General features: G+C 41.5%; 1 protein-coding gene across 2 annotated transcripts in view; it reads left to right on the top strand.

The window, feature by feature from the left end:
* Window positions 1-27,745, top strand: part of LOC122799442 (trichoplein keratin filament binding) — a 1,060,398-nt gene that overhangs the window by 408,378 nt on the left and 624,275 nt on the right. For both annotated transcript variants that reach the window (XM_044068500.1, XM_044068499.1), the window contains exon 7: window positions 17,892-18,004. In XM_044068500.1, coding sequence (XP_043924435.1) covers window positions 17,892-18,004 — 113 coding nt within the window. The remainder of the gene's footprint in view (window positions 1-17,891; window positions 18,005-27,745) is intronic.

The raw sequence follows: 27,745 nt of genomic DNA, 5'->3' as shown, positions 1-27,745 counted from the left end.
TCACCTTTTTTTTCTTGGAATCCAAGTGTCCGCTAAGCATTTTTTCTAAGGCTTCCTGTCTCCCCTCCATGGCCAATGCAGTCTGTACTGGTAGAATTGTCTCACTTCATTTAGAGAGTGGTGGCAATAAAAAGGTAAATGATACCCACTTAGGAACCCAAGAATGCACAGAAGCATATCTGTGTCTGGAATTATTGGAGGAGGTTCAGGTCTTGAAAATCCTTCACCACATTTAGACCCGAAGTCCTTTTATGGTGGTTTTGGACTTCACCTCAGTCACATGGTACCTCAACATTTTTAGGAGTATGAGGTCTTATCCTTTGTGCCATCCAGCACGTATTGCCTGGGAAGCTGGTTTCTTTGTATACTCTGACTCTTCGGGTGCCTTCCTTTCTGTCAGACCAGTTCATTGTGGCAGACAGACTCTGTAGATCCTTTGTAAACCTGTATGAAAGAAAATTCAAGGCAGTGGTGTTACAGGATGTAGTGCAGATATGAGGAATGCCTAAAATTGTTGTCTCCTTTCAAAACAGACAGTGTTTGACATTATGTCCCAGATATCCTTGCAGCCATACTTGTTGAACAGACACATTCTCATTTCCCTTGACAAGAATGTATCTGTATGCATTCCATCCTTTCCACTGATTATCAAGGTAGTTTTAAAGGTTTAGTAACATTCAAAAATTTATTGTGGTGACTCCCTTTGTCCTAGGCAGTCGTGGTTCTCACTTTTAGTAGTATTTAGCCAATGGCAATTACTAGAGTCTTCCTCACTATCTGGATCTGCTCACACAGTCTCAGGGATTGACTGGTACATCCTGATTTGAAGAAACTTGACTCTGTTTAAGTACTTGACTTTGACTTTTTTGAAGATTTGCAGCAGGTGTTAAAGGAGGCCAAAAAATCGATGAGGTTTTTTAGATGGCACCTAAATGTAAACAGGGGGTCCGTTGAGGTTAATTTCCCTCTGATCTCGAAATTTTGGTATTAGCTTATTCAGGGTAGCATAGTGTATGCATGTGTTTAGTCACATTTGACAGCCATATTTATATGTCAGCCTATGGATTCTTCTTCTCTTTTGGTCAGTTTATGAAGGGAGTATTGGATATGAGAACCCTCGCAAGCAAATTCCTCCTTTATGGGATCTCTGTTGTGTCTTTATCGTCATTTGAATCACCAGCTTATTCTGATCTTAGTTCTTCACCTGGAAAATTATTTTGTTTATTGCTTTGACATCATCAAGGCTAGTTTCTGAGGTGCAACTCTCATGGCGAGAAAACCTTTCCTGATTTCCACAGTTATAGGGTTGTGATATGCACTAATCCTTCTTTAATGGTGTCAGTGGTTTAAGAATTTGATCTCAACCAATATGTTTTTCTCCCTGGCTTCTGTCAGAGCCCTATGATTAAAGATTGATGATACTTCATAGCCTGGATGTGTTTCAGTAGCCCCCATCCGACCTTGACAGGACAACGCACTTTAAGAAGGCCAAAAGGCTTTTTACTTCCTTCTTCGGGACATTGAAATGCCAACCTGTCTCTAACCAAACCATTATATGTTGATTGTCCTCTGATATTGTTTTTTTGTTACACTCACTGTAGTGGGGCAAATTCAGGCAAGGTAAAGGAACCTTCCACTAGTGTTTTTTCATCTTCACTAGCATTTTGGAAAGGGTTGGACACAGAGTATTGTTAGCAGTAACATCTTGGTCCTATGTCCATACTTGTACGAAACATTACAAACTGAATGCCTTTTCTAGATCCAGAGCAGGTGTTTCTAGGACCATTCTCCAGGGGCACCTGGACCCTTATCCTTCCTCCTCCTGGCTTGAATAAGCTTTGGGAATCAACCCATATGTCCATAAGGCAGTGTGGTTGTTGAACATAGTACAGTTGCATAAGTTCTGCTTACCTGTCACACTAAATGTTCATAGAACACACTACCTTACTTGCAGTACCCTTCCACCATCCCTCTCAGTTGGGTGTACATCATTTATGGTTAGTGGCTTCTGCTTTAGTTTTTTTTTTTTTTGCTTTTGGAGTGTGTGAGTGAGTGGGTGGGTGGGGGGTTTAGTTTGGAATAGTAGGTGTTCACAAATCTTGCGTTTTTCCATCTGCTCTTTCGTTTGAACCCTAGGAAAAAACTTAAGGTCTTCTGTATGTGGCAGTGAAGGACTGTCATGCTATGGCAGTTGATTGGCTTTCACAGCCACAGCAAACAGGGGTAGGAGCCTGACGTTTTAAGAGACTGCCAGATGTAGGGTAGTAGTGCACTACTGCCGTGTATGCCAGTAATGCAGTATGTTCCATGAACCACTGTTGTTACTGGTAAGTGATCTTATGGAACTGTACTCTATTTAATGTTGTATTATTCCTTGATTCCCTCACTTCAAGCTATTGTTTACTCTCATAAGGACACAAAACTATTGTGTTCTTCAGCACATACTTCCTGCAAATCTCACCCCCCCCCCCCAAAAAAAAAAGTGTTGCATTGTACTGTTTTCATGTAGTGAAACTCTGGAACAAATCTCCCACTACATTAAATGTCACCCCTCTGTGAAATTGTTTAAACTTTTATTACTTTCCTGACTTTAGTTTCCTTAAATCTTGCTGCGGACTTCATGGACCTTTGGTATATTTTATCCAAACACTGTAGAACACCATGTTTAGTCCAGTTTCAGAGTTGCTGATTCCTGGGCTTTGGTTGTAGTTCCTGTGTACTGTTTCCTTGCCTTATTTGGGGGAGAGGAAGTTACCTTGCTTACCAGTGGGAGTGGGAAGCATTGAGCTGCCTTTTGTCCAGTTTTGTGAGGTTTCAGCCAGTAACTAGTAGTTTATTGGTCGTTTTGGGCCAGTTTCTAGCTTTTCCAGCCCCTGGTATAAAAGCTGCCACTGTTGCACACTAGGGCAGCGTTAGGCAGGTTTAAACTATTCGGCTACCTAAAGTCCACTCTTCAAATTTTCCGTTCTAACTACCTTCCTCGAACTGTACTACTGATCTAATCAGCTTATCCTATAACTAAAAGATCATCTCCACTTGACTCCAAGTAGACTATTCTCTATCTGTTAAACCTAGCACTTGCTCCTACAGTACTTATTACCTTGATACGGCACTCTTGTCATAGATAGTACCCCAAAAAGGTAACCCCATTTCCGCCCCTGAATCTTTTTTAAGTTTTTTGTCTATCCTTCTAGCATGTCGAGGGATCAGTTGCTAGTGTCCTCTCCTGCTCAGCTGGTGAACCTGGGAATACTGAGGCAATGTTACAATTGCCTCATGTACACAGACAACCCTCTCCTCCTCCCACAAAACACAAATACATGCGAGATGCAACTATACGCACAAACTGGAGGCTGAGCTCTCTCAACACAGGACTGGCAAGACCAGTCAGGAGGAGAAGGTTACCACACACACTATAGACCCAGTCTCACATAGCACCATTACAACCTCAAATCATACACATAAACACACAAAGACATACTGAGGCTCTGATCAAAAATCTACCAAAACAGCAGAGGCCACCAAAGCAGACACCCAAACAACCACCACCTCAGAACACAACACCTGCAACACATAGACCTCACAGTCAGAGTGTCAAACAGTCACAGCCCTTAAGGCCAAACACAATGCCAGACACACTAGTCATTGGTGACTCCATAGTCAGACACACTGATGTCCCGCCACCAGACTGAGTAAGGAGAAGGTCACAGTAAGCTGCCTGTCGTAGCACTCAGGTCTCTATGACTCAGTCATTGTCCACGCTGGTGTAAACGACCTGAGGACTACATGAAAAGAGACATTGAGGAGCTCTCTGACTATGTAGCCCAGGCAGGTATGACCCTGACCTTGAGCAGTATCCTACCTTCACCAAGAGTGATGCCACAATACAGAGATAAGATGATCAGCTTTAACAATTGGCTTAAACACTGGTGTCATTCAAAGGGGATCCAGTATCTGTCTGCCTGGGATGACATGCTGGACAAGGGATGGCTTGCACCTGTCACCCTGGGATTCGGATATTGGCAAAGGCTCTTGCCACCCCATAGTGCCTTTTTAGGCAAGGCTCAAATTCTAAACCTACCACCCTAGAACACAAAAAAAAAACTAAGGGTAATGCTGCTCAATGCCAGAAGTCTCAATCTCAAAATGCAGGCCCTTCTCAGTATGGAGAACATCGATGTCTGTGCTGTGACAGAAACCTGGTTCAAGGCTCCTGAGAGCACCCCAGCTATCAGGCCTCATATCATGCGTTTCCCCCCCAAATCGGACAATACCAAGAAAGGAGGGGTATCCATATTCATTAAGGACACCCACACCTCAAGACTGGTGGAGACCATCCAGGTGCAATTAACCATAGGCAAGACTGCTCTGCAAATTGTAGCATGTTACAGGCCACCCTCACAAACTCAGGAACCTCACATGGCCTTCCTGAAAACACTAGAGGGATAAATGTATCACCAAACACCATCATACTAGGTGACTTCAATTACCCTAATATAGACTGGGAACACTACTCAAGCCCAAACACCCTAGCCCAAAAGTTCCTGGAATTCATAAACTCAAATGCCATGGAACAACTAGTCACCATCCCCACAAGAGGAGATAACATACTTGATCTCATCATGAACATGGGAGCACAATGTTCAACACGAAGTATACCCCTCACTGGTGAGATCAGATCACAAACTAATCTTGCTGGAGGTCCTCATCCCACCCCCACCTGAAATAAAAAGACCACAGTAAAGAACTTCTCAAAAAGCCTTCACACTTCTAAAGACTAGTGTGGTCTCTTTAAGGCCCGAGCTGGTGGTGGAAAAAACTCAAGCCGCTGAATCTATTACACACAGACGCTACCAGCACCTGCAGGACTGCATGGATAAGGCAATCCCAAACAAAACAAAGACTCTTAGTACCAAAGGCAAGCGTCCAGTCTGGTGGACCCCAGCCATAAACAAACTCTACAATAAAAGGAGGAAGCTACTACAAGATACAGCAAAATCCTTAAAAGGTAAGACACCTTGATCACTATAAGTAAAAACTAAGAGCTCTCATAAAATCATCCAAAGCAAATTTAAAACAGCTAAAGACTCAAAAGACAATCATAAGGCCTTCTTTAGCTATGTTAGACACCTAGGAGGAAACTCCCAGATATGCTCAGAACTAGTTCAAAATGATGTGAAGATTACTGATCCTACAGACATTGCCAACATACTGGCTGACAGGTTCAGTGCAAACTTCTCCCCCTCCCCAAAGGGAGATATATCTATACCAAGCAGCCCAGCCCCCCAAACATCTCCAGCCGACTGCTCTGCTCTCTCAAAGCAAAAACACAGCATCCATGGGACCTGATGGTGTCCCCGGCTGTGTGCTCCAAACTCAATGAGGAATTAAACCCACAGCTAGGACAGCTGTTTAATCAAAGTCTTACCTCTGGATACGCACCCAGGGGAGTGGCGACTGCAACTGTGGTCCCACTTCACAAAAGGCTCCACTCCACCTAATTCCCCTGGAAACCCCCATTAGCCTAGCCAAGCCTTATCTGCCTGCAAAGCCATGGATCATAATGGACCTCATAAATAAAGACATAGGGAATTTGCAGACTTTGGATCCAACCCAGTTTGGCTTTGTCAAAGGCAGATCATGCCTTTAAACTTGGTTGACTTCTTGAAACAGTCACCAAAGCCATTAGGCAGTCCATACAGCCTACCTCGATCTGGCTAAGGCCTTGATACAATACCCCACTCAGGTATCATTGAAAAACTCATCAGCTTAAATGTTAACCCATACATCACAAGATGGGTTGCAAACTGGCTGGGTGGCAGTACCCACAAGTTCAGTGTTGCTGGCGCCATGTCAGACTCAAAACCTGCCACACGTGGTGTCCCACAGGCTCAGTCCTGGGCCACTCTTGTTTGGCATCTACTTTTCGTACAAGCAAACACAGGAGGGTTATTTTGCAGATGACTGCAAACTGGGCGCATATAGTAAAAAAATCATGACACAGATATCCTTCAGAAGGGTCTCACAGAAACGGATAACTGGTGCCAGAGCCACGCCCTGAAGTTAAATGCCAAAAAATGCATAGTCATACCCTTTGGGAAAAACAAGGTTACCTAGCTACCAAATAGGTGGCAATCCACTGAGCACAGAAGAAGTTATCAGGGACCTGGGGACCCAGGTTGATAGTAGTCTGTCATTCGACACCCATGTAGCTAAAGTAGTTAGGAAGACTTTCTACATGCCCACCTTATCATGAAGGGATTCTCATCTAGATCAAGGGAGGTCATAGTCTCCCTTTACTCATCACTCATCAGACCAATGATTGAGTACAATGCCCCATTTGGGATGTATCTGACCCGACACCTGCAGCAGCTGGAGAGGCCACAAAGTTCCTCACCAAAAGGATAAAGGGTCTCAAAAATCTGTCCTATGCTGCCCGACTGAAAGAACTCCAGCTCTATTCAGTCGCTTACCGCTTGCTCAGAGGTGACCTTTGCCTAACATACAAGGCCATGTCAAACCCAGATTTGATGAATATGCTTCACCTCAAAAATCTAGATCCATCAGAGGCTATTAATAGGGCGTGCTGGAGGGATAGATTCATTACCCAACTCTCCCTATGCTGGGAACAAAATCCCGTACATGTGAGGCAGAGCACTGGCCTTGTTCAAGAGAAATCTTGACCAATGGATGGGAGATATACCCCATACCCAGGGATTACCTCAGTGTCACTGCTCGACAGAGGCACAGCAAAATAATGGGTATAGTTCCCCATACTAAAGGGGTGGCGTAAGCCACAAAACGATGGGCTAGGCTTGTAAATGCCCTCGGGCAGATAGCCTAGTATAAACCTATGAACCTATGAACCTATGAACTAGGATACTTATCTTTTGTCTCTGCATCTCTACTCATAATTGCTCCTCATCACTGTCTTCCCTCTACTATCTGAACAATTCTATTTCTGTTCTCTGCACTGCTTATACTTTGCATTGTTACCCTTTTCCCAACCCAATATGCCATTCTCATGTATATTTTGTGTAAAGGGCATGATGTAATGAGTACAGTATGTAAAATGACCTGCATTGTCATGCAGACATCATCATCCTAATAACTACTGTAATTAATAATGGCTACATTTCTTGATGCAATGTTTCATATTTGTATTTCCTGTACTGTATTGTCTTCATTTGTGTGTTGATTGTATGTGTCCATTTGTGATCATCCACTGCTTTGAAATTATCTGCTCCCCAGATCTACAGTGTAATAGAAACCTCCCAGCTGTGTACCCCGATTAACAAAACAAAATAGATAAGTAAAGTTTCCCAACATTCTGGGGGATATGGCATTTCAAGCGAATTAATATGTTTGGTCTGCCCAGCTCTTTAGAGTTGATGGATAAAGCCCTGACTGTGACCTAGAAGGCTTGAATTCAGACAGCAGTTTGAATGCTGGAAGAGACGGTAGGGGAAGGGTGGGGGTGGGAGTGTCAATGGCTGACATCAACTTGTCTGTCTTGGGAAACGTGAGTTATGTCTTCAGTCAGCTGATCACGGCCATGCAAACAGAAGCTTGCACAGCATCATAAGGCCAGCACCAAGTATGCAAGTGTGATAGTTTCATGCCGATGAGATTAGTCCTTATGAGCATATGGATGAAACACACACACACACACACACACACACACACACACATGGTAAGGGCTTAGGAAATGTTGGCCAGATACAAAGCTCTCAGGAGGAACAATTGGCACTGTAGGAGAGCACCACTGCTAGGTCCCTGCAAGCAGTGTCAATAGTCGTTTAAGCAGCAATGTCATTGGTCAGAGTAGCAGTACCAGTGGTTACAGCTGCTTAAGTTACTCCTTTAGTTCTTGTTTGTTAGTAACTGTAGCAAGGAGCTAGCATAGTTCTTTGCTATGGTTTAGCAAAGAGCTGCTGTGTATTAGCATAATAGCTCTGTCCTATCCAGAAAACCTTTTTTTTTTGTGACATATAGCCAGTGAACTGTAACAGGAGCTATTGTTGTCTAGAAATAGTAGCTAGCTACTTTAATAGCAGTGTGCTAATCCTGAAGATCTTTTTTTTTTCCTCACTTTGGTCCTCTGCTGTGTAAGGACTTTAAGTTGGAGTGGGACCAAAAGGAGGCATTGCCAAGGACAACTGACTTTGCTTTATAGCTCCGTGTAGTGAGGCTGGGGTGCTTTTAACATTTCAGTACTATCCAGGGGGAATTAGTGAACTAACTGCTATATAAAGGCATGCAAAGGTAAGTGAGAATAACTGGCATGTCAAGTGTGTCATTATGCCGGCAGGTGATTAATTGGGAGGCTTTGCCTTTGTATTCTTAACATTCTGAGAAAAGTGTATACTGCAGTAAGGTAATACAGCCCACTTTGTGATGTAGATGTGGAAGATTACTTTGCTGATACTAACAAATAGTGAAATGTTAGAACTAGATTTTTTTTCTCCTTTACTGTGAATGTATTTGCATTATAAATATGTACTTTTGTAGATGTGAAATCAATTTGAATTGTTTGGATCTTATCTCCTCGGGCCTCTACTGAAAATGGGCATATATCCAGCTAGACTAGCCCAGACAACAAATGTAAAATAAAAAAAAGTAAAATAAATAATAGATACAATAACAAAGGAATTTTGTATGCAATGCAAATGTTGAGATGGAATAAACAAAGTTGAAGCATCTGTCTTTTAATTATTTTGCTGCTAGATTGTACAGCTGCATCAAGTAGCACACAGTTCTGTGTCTTCATTTCTTAAACAATAGTCTATTTGAAAAGAAGTATACACAGAGGTCAAACTGGAACTCATCTGGTTTGAGTGTGGCATCTTGCCCATTTAACTTCTGGAGTAAATAGCATATAAAATAGTAACCAAAAGTAGATAGTTGTACATAGTTCTGAAATAACTGGCTTGAAGTAAAAGACCTTTTTTGTAAGTTTGAATTGCCAGTTCATTGGAAGAATTGTATACCAACCTGTTTGACAGTGCTTGGAAGTCAACTCAATTGTATATTATACAGTTTTGTATCCTTTGAAGTGACAAAGGGAATCAGTATCCAAATCCAAATGTGACTGATGTAAATTTCTACTTTCACACAAGGAGGAGGACTACATGTGGCAAAAATAAACTATGCATACTAATATATTAGAAGTGACCGGTATATACCTACTAGCAGTAAACTGTTTATTCAGGGTATTGTCTTCACATTCTGAAGTTTTGACACTTTGGTGAATAGTACTACATATTTATCCAATGCTAGATTAGGCAGTGCTATTCAATAAATGGCTTAATTTTTAAAATGGAGGAGGATCTCAAAAATATCTTACTGCATTTTCTAATTGGTAACAATGAATAGCTTGTAAGAAAAACCTTGAACATGGAAACCATATATTACATAAAGGGACATGGAAAGAATGTACAATTTTCCTCTATATTGACAACAGAAAAGTGCCATAGTGCACTTTATTAAAGGAGAACTCCACCCAGATGGCAAGTTTTTCTTTACAAAAAGTGATTTCCTTCCCTATAATTCAGCACTACACAAGCCACATAGAGGAAAAGTACAAATTAATTATTCCATTGGTTTTATATCTGAACTTATTTCTGCTTGCCTTTCTTTCCTGCATTTGTCTCATCATCTGTTACCTCATTAAGGATACTAAGAGTGGCAGAGTAATTAGGTTAGATTACTTATTCGAACTGTAGAGCCATTAAGAAAGCATTTGCTGTTAAAAAATTACATTTAAACGTACCTTATCAGTCACAGATTGCTAGCATCATATCTCAGGTAAAGTGTAGCCTAGAGTCTGAACAAACATAAGGCTTTCAAGTTTAGTTTTCAGATGCAAAAAAAAAGCTCACTTAATTTACTTATTTATTTACAGATTAGTTGTCTTTCCCTTTAATCAAACGCTGAACGCCACAAAGAAAGAATATTTTCATCATATTCTTTTTATTTTCAATCAGTACTTGATTTTGCATTTTTTCTACACTGTATCTTCTGTAGAAGTGCACATTTCTTCTGATGTTTTGCTGCAGCATTGTTGCATTGCATACATTGTTTTGTTAAGACAAGTCTGTGAGCTGGGGAAGGAAGATTACTGCAGTAGGTTTACCCTGGGGATCATCTCTGTATCACTGCTGGACAGAGGCACGGCAAACTAATGGGTATAGTATTCTTCAACCTAAGGGGTGGTGAAAGCCACACAACTCTGGCTAGGCTTATAAATGCCCTAGGGCAGATAGCCTAGTATGAACCTATGAACCTAAGTACTGCAATCATACAAAAGTAAATCACAGCACCACACCATACTTGCACATACATACACCAAACACGATGCTATCATTCACACGTAATCAACATCATTTACTCACATTACACCATTACTTATTGTATGCGATCACTTCACTCTCACCGTCTTCCACTCAGTCACATGCACTTTTAATCACATCACCCACACAATGCAACATTAAATTATCTGACAACTCAACCACATTATTGGCATCAATACATAACCACCCGCACATGTGTATGTGTGCATGTTTGTGTAAGTCTAGCAACAGTATTAACATCTGTGAATGCAACTCAAACCATCTCAGCCCAAGTAACATATTAATCAAAGGGGTCAGATTTCCTCACACTTCAACACTGAACAATAGTTGTTACTCGGAAAAGAACAATTAACTCGATTACATTTTCAAGCCTGTCATTCAAACATTCCTTAAATTGCTGTAGCAGAAATGGCCACTAATGAAAATCAAAGGAAGCAAAGTAGCTAAAAATACAGATTGATGTCGACAGTCAAAAAGTAAGCAGTCACAAGGGCGGAGCCTAGATGGCCAACTGAGAGCAGTGAATTTTGAGAGCTCCAAAAACTAGTATAGTAATATAGGAAAATGTTATTATTTTCAAGTTTAAAACATCAGAAATCTATAGATAAACTACTAAATTACATAAATATCAATTTTGGTGGGGACAAAAATTTTCCTGCCAAGTAACTTGGAGATGTATTGAGTCACTGAATATGAACAACTCAAGGAATTCTCATCCAGATGCTGCTTTGAAAAAATAATTGCAATTTGATGACATCTACCTTACAGGAACTATCTTTGAAGATGGATGGCTTTAAAAATGACTTAGAAAACCTCAAATTAAATTCTCAAGAACAGATCGATATTCTTAAGGAACTGTTACAGCAACACCATACAAAAATAACAAATATAGAGACTTCTCTAAATGACATTGAAGAGAGACTCAAAGAGGAAGAATTCCAAAAAGAAGGAGTGAAGTTGGAAGAGAATTTGTCAACAAGAATATTAGCAATGTACTTTGTTTTAGAGAGGGGGCTGTGATTGGAGATGGTAAATGTTGGCCTTGTTGAAGTAGTTAGTCAAAAAAATATATATGAACACCAGTCATATATTCACATAAGGGGTTGATAGTGTATTATATAAGGATGATATTGGCTTTTACCTTTTGACTGTGAAGGGTGTTTTGGTTCATTTAATACTCATAATAATCATAATGCCCTTACTGGATTGAGATATAAGTAACAATGTGAAGTTGTTAAATCTCACCATTTATTCTCACTGATGGTTCGGAGCCGACACGGCCTGTAGCAAAAGCTCAAGGTTTGCCAGTAGCTCGAGACCAAGCCCCTTATCCCACAGTGCACTGCTGGAATTACCTCAGATCTAGTTTGACGCGGCAAGAAATCTCGGTGATCCAGTCAGATCGGACCATATTTTGCTTAAATCGCAAGTTTAAAAATGTCTTTCTCCTTCTTTTTGATATATATTATTCTCTATCTAGTGTGTGTGTGTGTGTTTCACCTTAAAATACTGTAGTTAGATTGTAGTAGGTAGTGCCCTGTGTTGGCTTAGCTTCTTATTTTGTTAGCCCTATTTAGATTTAACAAATTTCTTCTTATTAGTACTTTTTTAGTGTGGGCCTAGTTAGCCCTATATTTAATCTCTACAAGTTAATTCTGTGGTGTGCTTGTTTCAAACTTTGAACATGTCGGATGAGAGGGAAAAGTCTCATCCCAAATCGAGGTTTAAGAAATGTCCAGATTGTGGACAGAAAATGTCCGTCACTGATGGGCATGTCCAATGTGTTTACTGTCTGGGCTAAGCACCTCCATGGCTCTTGCAGTATTTGCCACTCTTTTTCCTCTAGGGTACTGTTAGAGAGAAGGAGAAAACTTATTGATACGGGGTTGTTGCAGCATACTTTCTCTGAGGTGTTGGGTAGCCAGGAAGGTGCTAGCACGTCTTCAAAATCATCTAAATCTTCTGGAGATTCTAAAGTTACTAAGAAGGCAAAAATAATACAGGGTACAGGGTCATCGGTTCCACAGTCTTCGGAACCAAGTGTCCCTTTGGTTCGGAGCCAGCTGCCGGTCTTGGAGCCGGTCTCTGAGGTTCCCTCATCTCCTCTGCTCCAGTCAGCACCTTCGGTCAGCCTCTCAGATGTGGATATGGATCGGCTAGTGCAGAATCTTCAACGGGCACCAGGACTTGCTAAATTATTGTCGGCCCCGACCCTTTCGCCTGAGCCGAAGACCATTGAACTGGACTTGACTCTCAGAGCCAAAGGAGCCCAAACCGATAGTTGTCGAATCTATGGAACCGAGACCCGCACTGGTGTTATCGTTCCATCTACTCGGACGTCCTCGGTGCCGACGCTAGGAGCTGGCACTCTCCTGTTGGGGCCGAGGAGGATAGTCGGACCGATTTGTCAGTGCCGACTCTTCCTGTCGGGGCTTTGGCTTGGATGAATTCGGCTCCTACCTCGGGCTCAGAGCCCATGGTTTCGGTGCTGGAGGATTGGACGGTCCCTCCGGATCCGTGTACCCCTTCTCGTCGGAGCCATGGTGCTTTTGATGCCATGAGGAGAGTCCTGTCTCCTAAGACATCATCGGCATCAGTTCGGGCTTCCTTCTCCCCTCAAGCACCTGTGTCCGCTTCTATGTCTAACGGTCTAAAGGTTTGGGAGGGTGGCCTAATGGTTAAGGTGTTTGCCTTACAAACACAATGTGCAGGGTTTGAGTCTCACAAGGGATAATTGGCTAAGCTTAAAATGGCTCACAAGGGCAGTTAGCTTAGTACTAATCTATGAGGGGGTTGAGAGGGTGGTCTAATGGTTAAGGTGTTTGCCTTGCAAACACAAGGTGCAGGGTTTGAGTCTCACAAGGAATAATTGGCTAGGCTTAAAATGGCTCGCAAGGCCAGTTAGCTTAGTACTAACCTATGAACCCCTTAAACGTAGAGACCCTGAGCCTCAAGTAGCCCCACAATGTGCCCCCTGTTCTTCCAAGACCACCCCAGATCTCCCCACTGAGGAGGTACCCAGGAAGAGACTGTGCAAGAGGATGCACTTGGACTCCCCACAGGAGTCTTTGACATCCGACACTGACTTGGATGAGTCAGAAGGGTCCCCTCGATCCCCTTCTGAGGATATTTCCTTTGCAGAGATATTAGAGATACTGAGTCAGAGGGGCGATTGGCAGTCCAAGACCCCTACTGAGGATGAGTCTGTGTTCTTGAAGGCTTTTGGGTCTCAACCTTCCACTTTTTGGGTGTCTCCACCTTATGATGAGCTCACGGAGCTGATCTCTCGTAAGGTGTGGGAGTCACCGGAGGCCATGGAACCTGTCCCTCGGAAGCTGAATAAGTTCATCTCTGCCCCAGTGGACAAAGCCTTTTTGAACAAAGGAGTGCCTGTTGATGCCATGGTGGAAGCTGCTGCCACCAAAAAGGAAGTGTCTTAAACATCCACATCTATCCATCCTCCTAACAGAGATTCTAGGATCATGGATAGATATGGGAAATGCATGTTTAATTCAGTGACTTTTCTCTGCGATCGCTGAACTATTTAACCCATTTCACGAGACTACAAAGAGATCTCTTGAAAGAGCTAGGAGATACTCTCCAGGGTACGGTAGCTGCAGGGGTTGCTGACAAAGTCAACACACAGCTCGCTACCCTAAACTCGATTGTGAATTCGTCCATGCGCCTCATATCTTATGCGGCTGATGGTTCGAGTAGAGCCACTAGTTCAGGCATTGCTCTGAGGAGACAAGCATGGGTGCGTCTCTGTTCCTTTGCGGAGCCCTTTAAGTCTTCCTTTATCAACACCCCATTTGATGGCTCATCACTGTTTGGGCCTAAAGTAAAGGAAACTTTAACCAGGTGTGAGCAGGAAAGCAAGACTCTATCTGCCATTGGAGTCCGTTTTTCTACCCCTACTCGGCCCTATCCCAAGGGCCCTAAGGGCAGAAAAATGGGGTTCCGAAAAGCACAGGGAGCCTTTCAGGACACACGTGGAGAAACCCCTTCTAGAGGCAGAGGAGGGGGTTATAATGGAAGGCACCGCCCGCGTGGCAGAGGGGGTCCGCAGCAACAGGGTGACAGAGGCCAGTTCTCTGGTCAGCCCTACCAGCGCTCCTGAAAGGAGGCCCGGCTGTCCGGCTCTGGAGGCAGTCGGGGGTCGCTTATCTTTGTACCCAGAAGCCTGGCTAAACATAATGTCAGATACATGGTTACAAAGCATCATTTCCAGAGGATATTTCATACTGTTCTCTTCCCCTTCCACTCCTGTAAACAGACTCCCAGAAGTTCCACCCAGTCTCAGGGAGCAAGCAATCATAGAGGTCCACAAATTGCTAGAAAAAGAGTCATCCAACCAGTCCCAGCAGACCAAGTTGGATTCGGAACTTACTCAAGATTCTTTTTGGTACCAAAGAAAACAGGGGACTGGAGACCTATCTTGGACCTCAGCAGACTCAACCAATTCATAAAGAAAGAGAAGTTCCGAATGGTCACACTTCAGTCCATTCTTCCCTTCCTAGGGAAAGGCGATTGGATGTGCTCCATAGATCTCAAGGACGCGTACTATCACATAGAGATGAACAGATGCTCCAGGGATCACCTGCATTTCCGGCTGGGAGCCAATCATTACCAGTTTCGAGTCCAGCCCTTTGGTCTCACTACAGCCCCCAGAGTGTTCACCAAATGCATGGCAGTGGTCACGGCTCACCTGGGGCGTCTAGGATTCCAGGTGTTTCCATACGTAAACGATTGGCTCCTCACCGTTACCACCAGGCATCAATTGACTCAGGCAACACAATATACTCTGACACTCTGCCATCGATTAGGCATTACAATCAACTTCAAAAAGTCTACCTTATCACCCTTGCAGCATACCGTTTTTATAGGAGCAGAGTTAGATACCTCAACCACCACTCTACGTCTTCCAATCAAAAGAGTCTCACTTCTTTACCAACATGTCAACTCACTGGTGTCAAAGAACAAAGCTACAGCAGCAGAGGTCTTGAAGGTGCTAGGTTTGATGGTGGCAGCAATCCTGGCTGTGCCACTCGAAAGTATGCATATGCGAATCCTTCAATGGCTCCTCTTTGCTCAGTGGTCTTACCAAAAGCTACCGATGCACCACATGATTCCCATCACAGATTCTTGCAAGAGAGACCTTCGGTGGTGGTTGACGTCTCTTCATGTCACAATCGGAAGACCCTTTGCCCCCCCCCCCCCAGTAGCCACTGTGACCACAGACACTTCCCTGATAGGGTGGGGGGGGGGCATTTTCAGGGAAAGACTGCCCAAGGCATATGGATGGATCAGGAGTCACATCTGCATATCAATGTTCTGGAGTTGAGAGCGGTACTTCTGGTGTTGCAGTACTTTCAGGACTCTCTTCCTCTAGGGACAATTGCAGTTCAGACGGACAACATGTCAGTTATCTGGTACTTGAACAAACCAGGCGGAACCAATTCTTACCCCATTTGTCGAGAAGCCCTCGGGATATGGCAATGGGCTGTGTCGTCCCACCGTTTTCTGTTAGCAATGCACATCCCGGAGAAATCCAACGTGATAGCAGACAAGCTGAGCAGGGCAATACTGTTGCCTCATGAGTAGTCTCTCAACCAATGAGTCGCGGATTTGATTTTCCGAAAATGGGGCCAGCCTTGCTGCATCCTCTGTGCCAGTCATATCAATACCAAATGCAGAAGCTACTTTGCCCTAATATCACCTCCAGGACATCACGCGAGAGATGCACTCGTACACGATTGGCCTCCGGGTCTCCTATATGCATTCCCACCTATTCCATTGATACCCAAGGTTTTACAGAAAGCAAAATCACTGTGAAGGACAGTTATCCTCATAGCTTCTACTGGCCTCGACAGATTTGGTTCCTCTTCCTTCACCATCATCTGCTGGAGGATCCATTGATCCTGGACCCAGTTCCGGACCTTCTGACACACCCGTCAGGGGCCCTCCATCCTTCACTGCAGTCCCTAAAGCTGACTGCTTGGCTAATCCACTTCCCCTAATTGCCAGGCTTCATTCACTCTCAGATGATACAAGACAAATCCTTTTGTCTTCTCACAAGCCATCTACCAGGAAACTATACCGCAGTAAATGGAACAGGTTCTCAATTTGGGCCAATATACAGAAAATCGACCCTTTCCGAGCTCCTTCATCGTCCATTTTAGAATTTTTGACAAAGATTTTTAAAGGAGGAGCAGCAGTTGCCACAGTTCGAGTCCAGTTAGCCGCCATATCAAATTTCCACCTTGGATTCGATGGGTTGCACGTTATGGGCCATAAGTTATCTAAGGCTTTTCTTAAAGGTGTTTTTCACATGAGACGCCCTGTCAAAATCCCTTATTCTCCCTGGAATTTGAATTTTATGCTGTCTCAACTAATTCTCCCCCCTTCAAACCAGCATCTTCTTGTGAACTCAGATATTTGTCCTGGAAGACTATATTTCTAGTGGCCATAACTTCTGCCCGCAGAGTGTCAGAACTTCAAGCGTTATTTATCAGACCTCCTTACATGATTTTCCATGGCTGATAGAGTATCTCTCAGAACAAACCCCTCCTTTTTGCCTAAAGTCTGTTCTGAATCCAATATCAATCAGGTCACTGAGTTGCCAGTCTTTTTTCCCAACCACTCTAACAAATTGGAATACATGCTGCATAAACTTGATGTACACAGACAGCTCAGATTTTATCTTGATAGAACTAAGGATATTAGAAAATCAGATCAACTTTTCATATCCTTTTCGGAGGCCAGAAAAGGTAATCCAGTGGCTAAAACAACCCTATCTAAATGGTTATCAGATTGTATATCCTTGGTTTATGCAAATGCAAACATGCCATTGACACACAGACCTAAGGCTCATTCTACCAGAGCCGTTTCTACGTCTTCCACCTCCCAAGCTAAATTGCCCCTTGACAATATTTGTGCTGCAGCCACTTGGTCTAAGCCTCATACCTTTATCACGCATTGCAAAGTAGATAAGGCTTCCAGGGACAGGTCTTCCTTTGGTTCCACGGTACTGCAAAACATACTTCCATGACCCACCCAAGATTGAGGGTGCTAGTGACGCTACCCATCAGTGAGAATAAATGGCAAGATTTAACAACTACACATAAAGAAGTTATGTACTCACCATAACGTTCCATGTGAGTTGTTTATCTCGCCTTTATTCTCATGTCCCTCCCTCCTTCCCCTTCCTGGCTGACAGTTGACTTGGAGGCTAGTACCATCCTGGTTATTCAATACTTCTTCTTCCCCTTTGGGAAGTGCTTCCTTGTAGAATAAGAAAAAAGGTAGATATGTTCGCAGCAAACAGGATCTGAGGTAATTCCAGCAGTGCATTGTGGGATAAGGGGCTTGGTCTGGAGCTACTGGCAAACCTTAAGCTTTTGCTATAGGCCGCGTCGGAGCCGAGGATCGGCTCCGAACCATCAGTGAGAATAAAGGTGAGATAAACAACTCACATGGAACATTATGGTGAGTACATAACTTTTTTTTAAGCAAATTGAAGAATATGTTTTATTTTAGGATGCAAAGCTGAAGAAAAACCAAGAAAATCTGTTAAAACAACAATGGGAGTTAGAAGAGCTGGAGGAAAAGAGAAAATTAGCAGAGGATCAGCGAAAGAAGTCAGAGCTTGGGTGAGTTAATGAGGAATGTTGACCACTCAGCTGTGTGTATTTTGTATACAGAAATATTCCTACCAATGTTTTAAGTACAGCAGTTAGTTTTGTGAGGTATGTGTAGAGCTGTCTTTTGTAGTAACTGAAAATTCATCCATGTAATCTTTAGCTCTAATATTGGGGATAGTTATTGATGTTCGTATCTTTTCACACATTAAAAAATAGACCTTTTTCTATACATTCCTGTTTTTATTATGTTTTCACCTGCACTGGTGTATTCTGTGATGTAATGAATACACCGCATCCGTCAGAGCTTGACAATTCTTTTGCTGCTTGTACTTTTTGGAGCTTTGTCCTTGATAGCATTGCTAAATTCCTGCATTCATATGTTAACATTAACACAATAGTTGTCTTTGTAGCCACCATACTCCCAGCTAAAACATTGGTTGTACTTTCTAAGGGAAGAGCAGAAAGCTTACACCTGCCAGTAGCACCAGAAGAAGTTAATTGCAGCTAGTCAAATGTGAAGAAGTGTGAAACTTTTGGCCTACTTGGTAACATGGAGGCAATCAAGAGCTCTTTGAACAAAGACTGGCAGAATTATACTCCTTCCATCCCAAGGCTTAAGTTGGAGCATTGCCACGAGAACAAACACCTCCGAGTAGGTTGAGGCATGAACCTCCTAAAGCCAAGTCCACTGTTCATCATGTCTCTTCAAATGGTAAGCTTGCCCTCTGATAGTGAGGTCTCTAGCCAAACCCATCTTTTGCTTTAGGAGAGGATTAAGGGATTGGGGAGTGCATTCAGCTCCCATCCATTGGAAGTACGTCCTTTTTTCCTTGCAATATCATGCCCCTGGATGATCAGCTGGAGCATGTAGTCATCCGGGCTTATTTAGGAGAATAGTCCCTTGTCGTCTGGTCATAGATTTGTACCAAGGCCTGTTATCATAAAGTGGATCCCAGTCTTGCCAAGCAGGACTTTTTTAGGTTACACTGATCAAATTTTAAACTGACTACTACTGTTTCCAAAGCTTTAACGATGGTCATTATTTATGATTTGACCATTTGCTTTGTAATTATAATTTATTTCCTTTTTGTGAAGTTTTGTGATGTTTAGGACTTTGTCCCTCAAAGCTACTGATACTGGCTAGATAACACATTTTTTTGGTAATTTCCTTACTTGTCTGTAGTTGTATCCTCTTTCTTTTGCATGCATTTTTCAGTGTATCATCAATTAAAAAAAAAACAAAGCAGAAGAAAAACTTCACCCTCAATTGCTTATTTTACTTTTGAGTTATTTTTTATTGTTGTCAATGTTTCTCCTTACTTCAGACAGTACTTATTTCAGTTAGTATGGACTGAGGATTTAAAATGTAGAAGTGCGGGAATAAAACTTAACATCAAGGTAAACATCAGTCTTGATTTTTTATTTTATTTTGCTGGAAATGCATTATATTTAAAAGTACTCTTGCTTGCCTACCTTTACTCTCAACATTTACTTTCAACTTTACTAAAAACTTTACTAAAAGCGCACCTAAAAACATGCTGGCTATGCCCTTGCAACTCCCACTCTAAAATCACCCACCCCGTCCAACCACTACCTTTCTTTTCACTCCACTAACTACCTTGATTATAGCAAGTTCAGATGCTCATAAGCCTAGTACTTATTATACAGCAGGAACTTCTTATTGTAACATTTGTTAATGTCTGTTATGTACTTCACAGATAAAGATTCTAGTTTTCTACTGATGTACTAAGTTCTTCATCTGTAAATATGTTGTAAGTAATTGCTATGTTATATTGTTAATCACTATGTAATCCAATGCAACTACTGTCTGTTTATTTTAACTGTGGAGCTTTTCTCCCCGGGCCTCTGCTGAAAATGGACCTATGTCCAGTCGGACACTCCTGGTCAACAAATGTAAATAAATAAAATAAAAATAAATAAACATTGTTTGTGTACAGTGAATCAGTTAAGGCTCCACATGTACATGAACACACTTTTAGGCCAGCACTCTGGTGTTATTTCTTTAGTCCCACCATTATCAGACATGCAGATGTAGGCCACCAGTACAGCATGGGAAAACTCCAATACTGTGATTCCTGTTCTATGGAAGCATAATGAGATTCTCTAGTTTCCTGAAGATTGGAAGTTTTGGTATGAGAATCTTAAGTTAGATACTTTCACTGCAGCAACAGCTCTTAAAAAGTCTCCAACTTCTTAGAGAGTGCCCCTGAACCACCACCAGTAAGGATTATGTGGTGCAGACTGTCCACTGAAGCAAATGTATGCATCCTCTGTGTTTTTACTGAGGGCCATAAACTGTGTATCCCAAGATTGACTCTCAGTGAGACTTGCTGATGAAAAGCACGTGTTGGTGGAGCAGTTGCTTGATGGACTGTCCCAGTCCGCAACTGTGAATTGCATATTGAACCTAATGATGAGATTAGCGTACAAATTTGCTGAATGTTCAAGCAGAAAAGTGGAATCGGGAAGGGAGATGAACAGCATGTCAGATTTAGGCTTTCTGATTTTCCTGATGACAAAAAGACGACCTTTGTGAAAGCCCCCTTTCAAGGCACCTGCCTTTTGGCTTTGAAGTGAGGTGATCTCCATAGAGCATTGGAAAATAACAATAAAGCCCTCTCTGATGAGGGTGTAAAGTTCTACCTACTCAATACCTCTTTTCAGGAATCCAAAAAGCCTGTGTTAGAGTTGTTTTTGGCATGGGGAGCATTGCAGAAATAAAGTTTGGGAGGAACTTCAATTAAAAAAACACCAAGCACTGCTGTAGCTGCCAGTTTTCTTTCTTTATTCAATATATCCTGGTACCTCGGCCTCATAGACCTTCAATGGAATAACTTCATACAATCCAAGCAGCTTTTTATAGTCCATCTTAGCATTAATTCATCTTAATTTAATTAAATAATTGAACAATTAAATACTTTTCTTTAGTCATTATGCAGCTTAGAGCCTAAAGATGTACCCCCCACACTTTCACATACATCATAACTATGTTAAGTAAATTGACCCAACACAGAGTGAATGAAATTCCCAAGTGACACTTTTTTTTTAAAGAATAAATCACTTCTACTACTTAATGAAATAGCACATTTTCACATTTCCTCGTACACCACAATGACTTATACATTTAAACACGTAAAAAATAATTTTCAACCTACCCCTAAGACTCAATTATAAGTATATATCCATGGCCTATAAATTTATTTTGTTAAATGTAAACTTTTTTTAAATTTCATCCTTACTTTTATTGCACATATTTTTTTTATTTTTTTATTGTTAATATCAACTTAATCAATTAATTATTCATCCAAAATACACTGCTTTTTAACCTAACCAACACATTTGTTCTGTAGATAACCTAAACTCCATTCGCTAAGTTAAGCATCTAAATGCCCCAATCAATATCCGGATTGAGACCCCTAGGATATAAAGTGCCCAAATATACTATTAATTTAGTTTCTAACTTGATCAACTTTCTTTTAAATCCCCCCCCCCCAAAGTATGTTCTTCAGAGGGTTTTGCTAATACACTAAAGAAAAAACTGTCTATACTACCCCCATGTGTGTCACAAACATGTTGTGCCACTGGGCTGTCCAATCTCTTATTTATTACATCACCCAAGTGCTCCAATATTCTGTTTCACCTTTCTTTTTGACTGTCCTACATACCATTTACAAGGCGTACATCCACATCCAATGATGTATACTACACCACACGAATTACAACTGAATTCGTTTTTAACCAGAAACATTTTTCCATTTATTATCCATCCATCAATATTCTTTAATTTGTCACACACTTTGTAAACCCCACATGGAAATACTCCCTTTCTTTTGACTGAATCAACCTTATTTCTTTTTCTTAACAACTCGTTTAAATTATTAAACCTACCAAAAAAGGTAACTTTCTCAGAAAATAACTTCCCTACTACTTCATCCCTGCATACCACCAGCCACATGTAATTTACTAACCCCCTAAGTACTTCAGAAAGGGGAGAGAATTTGTTCACAAATAAAAGGGGGTTCTACACCAACCTTCTCCATTTCATTTTTCCTAACAAACTTCTCATATTGAATAGAAACACTACTTTTCCTTTTATAGCTCGTTTCTCTTCAGCTTATTTAAAGCTTCACTTATATGTTCCATACTATAGCCACACTTTAATAATCTTTTCTTAACTAGATCAAATTCCCTCTCCAACATCTTTTTATCAGAAGTATTGGTCATTATTCTTCTGAACTCACCATAAGTAAGGGATTTTATCAAATGACCAGGTTGAGCGCTTCCAGCTTCCAAAAAGCTATCCGCAGCTGTATCCTTATGGTATGGTTTATACTGCAAAACACCCCTTTCATCTACATAAAAGTCAACATCCAAGAATTGCATTCTATTTCTACTAGTTCTATAAGTAAATTCCAAGCCACAAGTGTTTTGACCAAGTAATTTCATAAATTGATCAAACTCATTAGTCTTCCCCCCTGCACACAAAAATCAAATTGTCAATGAACCTTTTAAACATGATCACACAGTCCTTAAAAAAAATCTGTAACATACACATATTTTCAAAATGTGCCATGAACAAAACTGCATAGGATGGGGCAAAAGCTGCCCCCATTGCAACTCCTTCCAATTGCAAATAATAGTCATCGTCAAAAACAAAATAATTGTGCATTAAAGCAAATTCTAACAACTGACAAATGTAAGTGGTTTTTGGTCCCTCACCCAGCATTTTAGCCACTGCTTTCAGGCCCATCTCGATATTAATATTGGTGTACAGGGACCTAACATCCACACAGGCAAGATAAAGGCTTGGGTCCCACTGAATCTTTCTTTATATTTTCCAACACATGAGAGGTATTTTTAATATATGATTGCACTCTAGGGAGATAGATCTTTAACTGGGAGTCCAAAAAGATGCCTGTGTTCTGTAAAAAAGAACCCACCCCTGAGACTATCGGTCTACCTGGTGGGTTTAGTCATTGATTTTTGAATTTTTGGAATGACAAAAAACTTGGCATCTTTCGGATGTTTTAATAAATACAGCTTTTTAACATCCCCATGAGCAAAAAATCCTAGTCTTTCTCCCCTTTCTAATAACTCCAACAACCTCCCATTAAATTCTTTTATTGGGTAACTTTTTATAAACCTTGTCATCTAACAACAATTCCAAGGCCATATTGTTATACTCTCTTTTATTCAGAATCATCCAGTTTTCCACCCTTATCTGCCTGTGTGAATGCATATTGGTCAGTAACAGTACATAACTGTTTAAGAGCTGACCACTGCTCTTTACTCAAATTCCATGATTTTACAGGTTGATATATACTTGTATGCAAATTCAATCTGTTTACAAAGTGCACATTCAAAGACATTATTGCATTTGTATTCTTCGAGGGTACAAAAGAACTAGTATGGGGCACCTTGGGTATTTTTAGTTTTCCATATCCAATTGAAAAACAAACATTAATTACACTTCTTATTGCGGACATATCTTCCACACTCTCATTATCAGAGTCCCACACAAGTGGATTATCATGTAGAGAAATGTCCAACAAAGAATCTTCCATGATATAATTGTTTGAATCAAACAAGGTATTTGCTTTATTCTCCTGTGAGCGATGTTTTTTAGTGCCAAAAAACACTCTCAAATTAAGTTTTCGACAGAACACTTTGATTTCATTAATAAATTCAACCAATGAAGGAATGAAAGTTGGCACATATTTCGTACCCTTAAGCAAAACACTTGTCGCTGCCTTAGACAGCACCAAATCAGAAAGATTTACAATGTCAAAACTTTATTTAGCGTTGTTCGCTTCATTCCCTATCATGTCCGTCAGGACAAACGTGCCAGGAAAAACACAACATTCAGATGCCAAATGAACCAAGGGAGGGTTAAAATCAAAGTTATAGTCATTCACCCTCTGTGGCAACAAATTCTCTTCTCGGTTCTCCGGGAAAGTACTATTAACTGACTGAGCAGAACATACCTTAAACTGCCCCGCTAGACAGTTTAGTTTTTACTCCTCTTTTCCTGGAACCTCCTTCCTCTTCCTTTCGCCCGATTCTGGTCTTCCGAAACTTCGCCATCATGTGTAGACGCTGCTCCTTCAAACACTCTACTAACGTCCTCAAAGAAAAGCTCTTCTGCCTATTGGGTGCTAACTCACCAGATAATATCGAAGTTTCACACGAGGATGGACCCAAACTAGATCTTCCCCTTCTATAGCTTGTCTGTCTGGAATGCCCTCTCGTTCCTTTGCATTGCCAAGAAAAAATTACTCCACTACTGTAGTAATTTATATCTCGAGACAATTTCTTCTTTTTTCTAGCGACTACTTCCGATTCCACTTTGGCAACTCCAGATTTTATATCAAACAATTTGCTGGAGTAATTAAACTCCGAGGTGTCATTAATTAATGTCTCTTGCAGTTGTATAATGTTTTTATGTACTTTCTCATGGGCACGACTATTTCTGTTAATGAGAATCTTTAGCCAGTTAGTAGTACAAGCTAATGAGACAGATTTCCATTCTTCCGGGAGGTCAGATTCCTCCTCCGAAAAATCATACGCTGGGAGCCTATCAACTCTCAGCCCCTTGGGAGTTAGATTCATGTCCACATATTTTTGTAACAACTTAATGTCATAATACAACGACACCTCTTTTTTCAACAACGTCTCCAGCTGCTCATACCTTTCATCTGCTCGACTGTCCATCCCCATAGACCATGGATCCTTTTCCAACATTTTATTATCTCTCTCCTTCCACATCTTTGTGCATTTATGCTTGCCCATTTCTGTTTGTGTTTTAAAGACACCTGGAACAGCAGAAGCTCCTTCCAATGACATGGTAAAAAACACCAAACCACACAAACTCCTAGAAGAAGCTGGAACACTAGGAATTCTCCTCAATCAAAAAAACACCAAGCACTGCTGTAGCTGCCAATTTTCTTTCTTTATTCAATACATCCTAGTACCTCGGCCTCATAGGCCTTCAATGGAATAACTTCATACAATCCAAGCAGCTTTTTATAATCCATCTCAGCATTAATTCATCTTAATTTAATTAAATAATTAAACATTTAAATACTTTTATTTAATCATTATGCAGCTTAGAGCTTAAAGATGTACCCCCATACTTTCACATACATCATAACTATATTAAATAAATAAATTTATCCAACACAGAGTGAATGAAATTCCCAAATGACACTTTTTTTAACTTCAGTTCCCAAGGCAACATTCAAAGAGGTCACCCTTCCATAGGCAAAGTCCTTGGCAGCACCATTGAAGCACAGTCCAAGTGTTGGTGATCAGCAGCAGCATCACCAAGCTTTGTGTAGCTGTCCCTCTGTAGAAGAAGTCAGCGGATGTGGGTTTTTCCACCTGCCTGCTTATAGTCAGGCACAAAGAACAGGTGGACAATGACAGCAATATCAACAGGCATACAACCTTGTTTCATACCTGCACACCACACACCCACAGACATTATCCTTGGTCATTGTCCCATTCCTTCAGAGTAGCAGCAGAAAAGTTAAGTCAGTCTTCTAATAAAAAGAGCCATTCAAGAGGTCCTACCAGACCTGAAGAGGTCAGGATATTGCTACATATTTTTTTAGTGCCAAAGAAAACAAATGACCTCAGGCCCATTCTTGATTTGACTTTATTTCAAACATATGCAATGCAGGACATCTGTTATTAAAACAAATGTCAATTTGAAACCTAATAATAGAAGTTCCGTTCACTATACTCTGGCATTCCAAAGTGGATACAAGGAAGACACACTATACCAGTTTTGATGGGAATGTCTTCATCAGTATAATCTAGTGCTACTCATTATCTCCTTTCAATGGAAATGACTTAATCAGACTTTAGTCAACTGTTACATACAAAAGCTATTTGTGGACAGTGCAGCACACAGAAGGAAGACTTCAGTGTACCAGCTGTGGATGCATTTTAAGAAGACACACTGGAAGCAGTCCAGGTACTTGGCTATTCACTGTAAGATAATTATGAATTCTGTGCACACCCACCAGATTCCAAAGCACATTGCGTGTGCCTAATGCAACTTAAATGTAACCAACTGCAATTCCAACTCTGTTTACAAAATCCTCTGCATATGCAATATGGCCCACAAGGAAAGGAAGCTACTACTATGGATTCTGCCGTATTCTGTAAGAATACCAAAAAAAAAGAAAAATGCAACCTGCACTTAATGAACTGCAACAGACTGCAGTGATACATGCTGTAAATCAGATGTGGCTGTGCACACTAGAAGGCAGCCAGCTAGAGTCATATCAAGGCTGTAACTAAGCCAGTTGTCAGACCTGCAAGTAATCGACAGGCATCAGCTAGACAGAGAGTTGGGGCAGGCTGTCTGCAACATGTGTGCCCCACACATGTGTAGGCATACCATGTGAGGAAACCTCATCCCCCTTGAAACCGAAGTGTTTCTCATCCTGGGTGTATATGCATCTGTGACATTCCAGAGACACATGGGGGATGCTGTGAGTGTATCACAGATAGCTGCCAGTTGTGTCCTGGCAAACTTTTTGGCAGCAGTGTGGATGACTACATCTACTTTCTATCCATCCCCGTGCAGCGGAGAACTGTAATGCGCCAGTTCTACAGCATTGCAACTTCCCCCATGTACTTCGTGCAGTAAATTGCACACACATCTGTATCAAGACACTAGGACATCCTATAATCGATATAGTATCAGAAAGGGCTGGCCATCCCTGAACTGGCAGTTGTGTGTGCACCAGATAACAGCATAACAATCCTTGTGGCAACACACCCTGGAAGTGTCCATGATGCTGCTATGTGGAGGGAAAGTGGACTGAGTGCTGCATTCCAGCATGATGAAATACCTGAGAGACTACTACTGGGCAAGTACAGGAACACGGCTAAGATGTAAACTAGGGATATCTCTATTAACAGTATCTATACTGATAACCTGTGTGTTTATTCCCCACAACAGGTGACTGTGGTTGTACATTTGAGCCGTGGCTAATGACCCCGTTCAGTGAACCATCCAACCCTGCAGAGGAGGCCTAAAAAAGAGCATGTGCAGCAACTAGAAACACCATAGACCATGTGTTCAGTGTACTAAAAGCTGGGTCAGATATGTGGACACATTCGGGGGTGCACTGCAGTACACACCTGAGAAGACAGCACAGATGATAACAGTGTACACCATGCTGCACAACATGCTAACTAGAGCACATGTGGGTCTTTTAGCTGCAGGTGTGATTGAACTACCCCAAGAACCCCAGATGTCTGTAGATAACATCCCGCAGGTATCAGAGGAGGAGTAGGAGGACAGAAGTGTAGGCCTAGGCAACATGGCAACACTTGTCCCACAACTCTGAGTCATGACAAACCACACGTATGGGAGTACACTGATTAAACATTGATGTTCAGGTGTTGCCCACTACAGCAGCACAGATTGCATCTAACGACAGTTAACCACTAGATGTACACACTGATCATCAGACATAACATAATCATAACATATAACATTAGGAACATATACAAATCTGTCACAACAAGGATCATCGGCTGAGGGCACAATTGACACAGGTGTACATACAGACTCTGATTGTTGTATCATTGTGTGTCACACATTAGTGCAACACACTCCTATCTCTCCACTATAAAAAGCTGCAAACAGGTAAATAACACAGGATGTAATACTGAACTGTTAATATCACAAGCCAAATATATCATTGTAAA

This window comes from Protopterus annectens, chromosome 4.part0 (genome assembly GCF_019279795.1).
Source record: "Protopterus annectens isolate FY-2018-M chromosome 4.part0, PAN1.0, whole genome shotgun sequence".
In the NCBI taxonomy this organism is placed as follows: Eukaryota; Metazoa; Chordata; order Ceratodontiformes; family Protopteridae; genus Protopterus; species Protopterus annectens.
The sequence above is the reverse complement of the archived record's forward strand: the minus strand, read 5'-3'. Positions and strand labels throughout refer to the sequence as shown.